This window comes from Mustela nigripes, chromosome 14, assembly GCF_022355385.1.
Source record: "Mustela nigripes isolate SB6536 chromosome 14, MUSNIG.SB6536, whole genome shotgun sequence".
Taxonomy (NCBI): domain Eukaryota; kingdom Metazoa; phylum Chordata; class Mammalia; order Carnivora; family Mustelidae; genus Mustela; species Mustela nigripes.
The window spans coordinates 85,364,624-85,370,623 of record NC_081570.1 but is presented as its reverse complement, the minus strand read 5'-3'; the positions used below and the strand labels follow the sequence as shown (position 1 = coordinate 85,370,623).

The following is a 6,000-nucleotide window of genomic DNA, read 5'->3' as shown; positions in this document are numbered from 1 at the left end:
TACCTGGGAATAAACCTAACCAAAGAAGTAAAGGATCTGTACTTGAGGAACTACAGAATACTCATGAAAGAAATTGAAGAAGACACAAAAAGATGGAAGACCATTCCACACTCTTGGATCGGAAGAATAAACATCATTAAAATGTCTATACTGCCTAGAGCAATCTATACTTTTAATGCCATTCCGATCAAAATTCCACTGGTATTCTTCAAAAAGCTGGAGCAAATAATCCAAAAATTTGTATGGAGTCAGAAGAGACCCTGAATTGCTAAGGAAATGTTGAAAAACAAAAATAAAACTGGGGGCAATACGTTACCTGATTTCAAGCTTTATTACAAAGCTGTGATCACCAAGACAGCATGGTACTGGCATAAAAACAGACACACAGACCAATGGAACAGAGCAGAGAGCCCAGATATGGACCCTCAACTCTATGGTCAATTAATCTTCGACAAAACAGGAAAAAATATACAGTGGAAAAAAGACAGTCTCTTCAATAAATGGTGCTGGGAAAACTGGACAGCTATATGTAGAAGAATGAAACTCGACCATTCTCTTACACCATACACAAAGATAAACTCAAAATGGGTAAAAGACCTCAACGTGAGACAGGAATCCATCAGAATCCTAGAGGAGAACATAGGCAGTAAACTCTTCGATATCAGCCCAAGCCAAAATCAAAAGACAGACACTTAAACACACTTCTGTGGAGAACACTGGTTCTCCTCCTTAATCTGACCTCTAAATGTTAGGAATGCTACAGAGCTTAGTCTTTGTCCTTCTCTTCTCAGTATATACTAAATTACTTCATCTAATTCTTGACTTTAAAGCAATAAGATGACAAATCCTTGAGTTCCATATTCGTATGTCATACTATTTAACATTTCCATTTGAATGCCTTATGGGCAACTCAAATTTAACATGGCCCAAAGAGAAACCTTAATTTCCCCTTATCTTCCATATATCATTTACTGCAGTACTCACTCACCCAGTGATTTGACCTAAAACATAGGAATTATTCCTCAGACTGGATTCTCTATTTCCTTGACCATCACATACCTAATCTACTAGCAAGTCATGTCAGCTATAGCTTAAAAAGACATCTGTGTGAACCAAATCAATGCCATCTTGGACAAATCTGCTATGATGACCATTCTGAGATATGAAGCATTCCGGAGCATAGATCCCACCCCCACTCAAATGCATGTGCGCGCACACACACACTCTCTTTCCTTTTTTTTAAATCACATCCTTAAGTATCCCCTTGAAATATAATGTCCATGATTTGTCTTGGAGATAAGCCACTGGGTGGCTCAGTTGGTTAAGTGTATGCCTTTGGCTCAGGTCATGATCTTGGGGTCCTAGGATCAAGCCCCACATTGGGCTCCCTGCTTAGCAGGTGTCTGCTTCTCCCTCTGCCATTCCCCTTGCTTGTGCTCTCTCACTCCCAAATAAATAAATAAGATCTTTAAAAAAATTTTTTTCCTCTTTGATAGGTCCTCAAGGGGCTAAAAAAGCAGGTCTTAAGGGAGGCAGTACTGCAGAGATCTACTCCTCTTGCAGCTATTCATGACACCTTTGTCAAGCTGCATCTGTCGGCCTTTTTCTTTGGTCTCAGAGCTCCTTCAGCCTTTGGAGGTTGTTTTGCACTTACCTCCCCTTCACAGAACAACTCATAAACATCATCTCTTCTCTAGCAACGTAATCTAAGCCACTAGCATCTTCTTGCCTGGACTAGTACAACAGCTTCCAAACATGACTTCCTGAACCTATTCTTGCATCTTCTCTGCTGTTATGGGTACTGCATTGGTTTTTCCATGTGTAAAACAGGACATGTTTTAAACATTCCAATTATTTCTTTTTGTTTTTATAGTGAAATTTGTAGCCTACAAAGCTATCTTACTGAATGCCAATTCAATTCTCCTCCCAGATCAATATGCTACAGTCACATTGGCCACCATGATAGTTTCAAAAGTATACCAAATTTACCACAACTTAATTAAAAAATGGGCAGCAGACTTGAACAGATATTTCCCTAAAGATATAAAAACAGTCAGTAAGCACAAGGAAAGATGCTCAACATCATTAGTCATTAGGAAAATCAAATCAAAACCACCATAAGACACAATACCTACTAGAATGGCTATATGTTGTTGTTGCTGTTTTTTAATGGAAAATAATGATTGGTGAGGATGTGCTATAATTTAAAAAAAACAAACAGAAAACAACAAGTGTTGACAAGGATGTAGGGAAATCTGAACCCTTGAACAGTGCTGGTGGGAATGTAAAATGGTGCAGTTGCTGTGGAGAAGTCTGGTGGCTCTTCAAAAAGTTAAATGCAGAATCATCATGTGACCAAACAATTCCACTCCACAATATATACCCAAAAAATACAAAAGCAGGGACTTGAGCAGAGACTTATACTTCTATTGCAATATTATTCATTATAGCATTATTCACATAACCGAAAGGTGGAAAAAACTCAAGTGCCCATGAATACATCAATGACTAAAATGTTATATATACAAACACATACATATATATATATATATATAATGAAATATTATGTAGTCATAGAAAGAATACAGTTCTGATATGCGTTACAATGTGGATAAACCTTGAAAACATTAAGTTAAATAAGCCAGACATAGGAGGAGAAACATTATATGATTCTACTTAGATGGACTATATAGAAGATGCCAATTCATAGGGACAGAAAGTACATTAGAAGTTTCCAAGAGCTGAAGGTAAAGGAGAGTGGGAGTTATTGCTTAATGGTTATATAGTTTCTGTTTGATGTGATGAAGTTTTAGAAAAAGATGGTGCTAATGGTTGCACAACACTGTGAATATAATTAGTGCCAATGAGTTACACTTAAAAATGGTTAAATGTATAACATTTATGATATACATGAATGTGTAAAAATATATTTTACTATAATTTCAAACAGTTAATAATGTAATATATCCAAAAAAACACAAAATTGTACACTTCAAAATCTGACTTGTATGGTACATGAATTTTATCTTCATAAAACAGTTTTTTTTAAACTATATCAAATTAGTCACTACCGGACTAATCAATGCAACAAATAAAATAAAAAGCATTGACTTTAATTATGACTTCTTTAAATTTCTAAAACTACAGAATTATAGAACTTACTTTTATTCTCAATTATAAATGCAAGAAACCACATTTCATAGTTCTAGCATTAACCAGAAGACATGAATCATGATATAGATCAGAATAAAATACGTTTGTTACTGGACTAAAACTGTCCTGAGGAAATTAAATCTATAGGGGCACCTGGGTGGCTTAGCTTGCTAAGCTTGGCTGCCTTTGGCTCATGTGAGGAAAACAGGGTCCTGGGATCAAGCCCCACATTGGGTTTCCTGCTTAGGGGGAGTTCACTTCTTTTCCCTCTGCTCCTCCCCACTGCCTCTTGTGCATATGCATTCACACACTCTCTCTCTCAGATAAATAAACTCTTAAAAAAAAAGAAAATGGAAAATATTGAAATGTTCTTAATACTACGACATTAAATAAGGCAATAGTGTTCAAATGTGTAGTTATCAATATATATTTTACATACATCATATGTAAATAACCCCAAAACAATCAAATAAACTGCAATGAGTTAAAAAACAAAAAACCAAAAAACTTACTGCTGTCTTTGTAGACTAATAAAATGCAGGCCATTATTTTCAAAAGTTCGGCAACAACCACTGCTGTAGAAGATAGATAACGAGGACCCTCCTCTTTTAAAGTCCTAGAATAACGCATTGTCAGAACCAAACTGGTAGTCTGAAAGACTAAAATTCCCAAGGAAAGGTATTTTAGGTTGGCAGACATTGTTTTATCTTCATTTGCCTGAAAAACAAAAGAAACAGGGCAAATAAAATCAGAAAATACAGAAACAAATATTAAAAATCAGTATGAGACTTCTTGTTCCAGACAAGATAGAGTTAAGCGCATTCCACCCTCCTGCCAGCTAATTACAACTATAAATCCTGGACCAAAGGAAAAAAGTTAACTACTGTATGACTCTGGAAGGTGAAGGAAATAGACAAACTGACTAGAGACCCCAGATCCTGAGTGATAACCCAACTGGAGACTTTTGCCACTTATGTATCTCACCCTGGCTGCCATAACAATTTACAACCTGGAACCACAACAGGTAGAGAGCAATAACAAACAGAAGCCCCAAGGAAAACCCATTTTCTCCAACCAAAAGAATAGGAAGATAGCAGCTCTGCAGGATGGAGCCCTACTAACTGGATGTTATGCAATGTGTGGACCAGAGATTTGCTGACCATCCCTAACCCACATTGATGAGGATAGAGACAGTGGCCCTCTTTCCACCCACGCAGGTCTACAGCTACAAATACTAATGAAGCTGAGCCCCATGAACCACTCCTGCCCCAAATGAGGCAAATGTCAGCAAAGAGGCAGCACCCTTCCTCCCTCTCTAAAAATGAAGATTTAAGTAGGAACAAAGGTCTCATAATACCCAAATGTCCTTGATATAATCCAAAAGGAGTATATTCTTCATACCAAACAACAACAAAAAGGAAAATCTCAACTAGGATGCGTAAGGACAATCAATAGACAAAAACACAGAGTTGACAAGGTGTTGGAATTATGAGACAAGAATTTTAATTTTTTTTGTTGTTCTTGCTGTTTTTTAGAGGGAGAGGTGGGAAGGCACAGAGGAAAAGGGAGAGAAGCTGAAGCAGTCTCCACGCCCAGTGTGGGGCCCAATCTCAAAACCCTGAAATCCTGACCTGACCCCAAATCAAGAGTTGGACACTTAACCCACTGAGCCACCCAAGTGCTCCACTGACCTCCAAATAAGAATTTATTATTTTTTTGAAGATTTTACTTATTTAAGAAAGAGAGAGCATGAGGCAGGGGAAGGCGAAAGGCAGAATCAATGTGGGGCTCAATCCCAGGACCCTGGGATCATGATCTGAGGAAATGCAGACACTTAACTGACTGAGCCACCCAGTTGCCCCCAGACAATAATTTAAAAGAAGCTACTGTAACAATGCATGAACAAGCAATTATTAACACTCCTGAAATAATTTTAGATTCATATAGAACAAAAAATATTACAAGAGTTTTTGTGTACTCTTCACCCAGCTTTCCCTAAAGATAAGAGTTGCAAAGTTCCTATATTCTCCCTAAAGTAATTCAGAATCAACTCTAAGAAGCTCACTTTAACTATGAAGATACAAATAGGTCAAAGAGTAAAAGAATGGAAAAAGATATGCTATGAGAAAAATAACTATGAGAAAGCTGAAGAGGCCAAATTAGTATCAGGAAAAATAAATTATGTAAGCACTATTCCTAGAATTACAGAAGGACATTTCATAATAATAAGAGTCAATACGTCAGTAAGTTATAGCCACTACAGATGAATATGTGCCTAATAACATAGCTTCAAAACACATGAAGCAAAAACTAATAGAATTAAAAGGAAAAAGCAAGTAAACCCATTAAGTCATAATGTGAGATTTTAACCCACTTTTCTCAGTAATTACACACACATACACACCAAAAATTCCCTGTATGAATAAAGAAGATCTGAACAATGCTATCAGCCACTATAACTCAAAAACATGGAGATGCTCCACTAAGAGCCTCTTTTAAGGAAGGACTTAATGCAGTGTGTGTGGTCAGTTAAGTGCCTCTCCACCCAAGGTCATATCCTTTGCTTCCAACTGGTCTAAAGATTCAATGCAATCTCAAGCAAAACTCCTACAGGCTTTTTTGCTAAAAACTGACAAGCTGATTTTAAATTTTATATGGAAATACAAAGGACCTAGAAAACCAAAACAATTTTGAAAAGGAAAAACAAAGTTAAATAAGTTAAACCTGTGAGGTACAGCTGGGTGGCTCAGTCAGTGAAGTGTCCAACTCTTGATTTTGGCTCAGGTCGATTTCAGGGTCATGAGATTGAGTCTGGCCATGGGCTTCAAGCTCCGTGAGGAGTCTATT

At 37.1% G+C, this 6,000-nt stretch overlaps 1 protein-coding gene across 2 annotated transcripts in view; it reads right to left on the bottom strand.

The window, feature by feature from the left end:
* SLC35A3 (solute carrier family 35 member A3) overlaps window positions 1-6,000 on the bottom strand; it is a 52,435-nt gene that overhangs the window by 22,079 nt on the left and 24,356 nt on the right. For both annotated transcript variants that reach the window (XM_059375495.1, XM_059375494.1), the window contains exon 2: window positions 3,666-3,870. In XM_059375495.1, coding sequence (XP_059231478.1) covers window positions 3,666-3,852 — 187 coding nt within the window. In that variant the 5' untranslated portion in view covers window positions 3,853-3,870. The remainder of the gene's footprint in view (window positions 1-3,665; window positions 3,871-6,000) is intronic.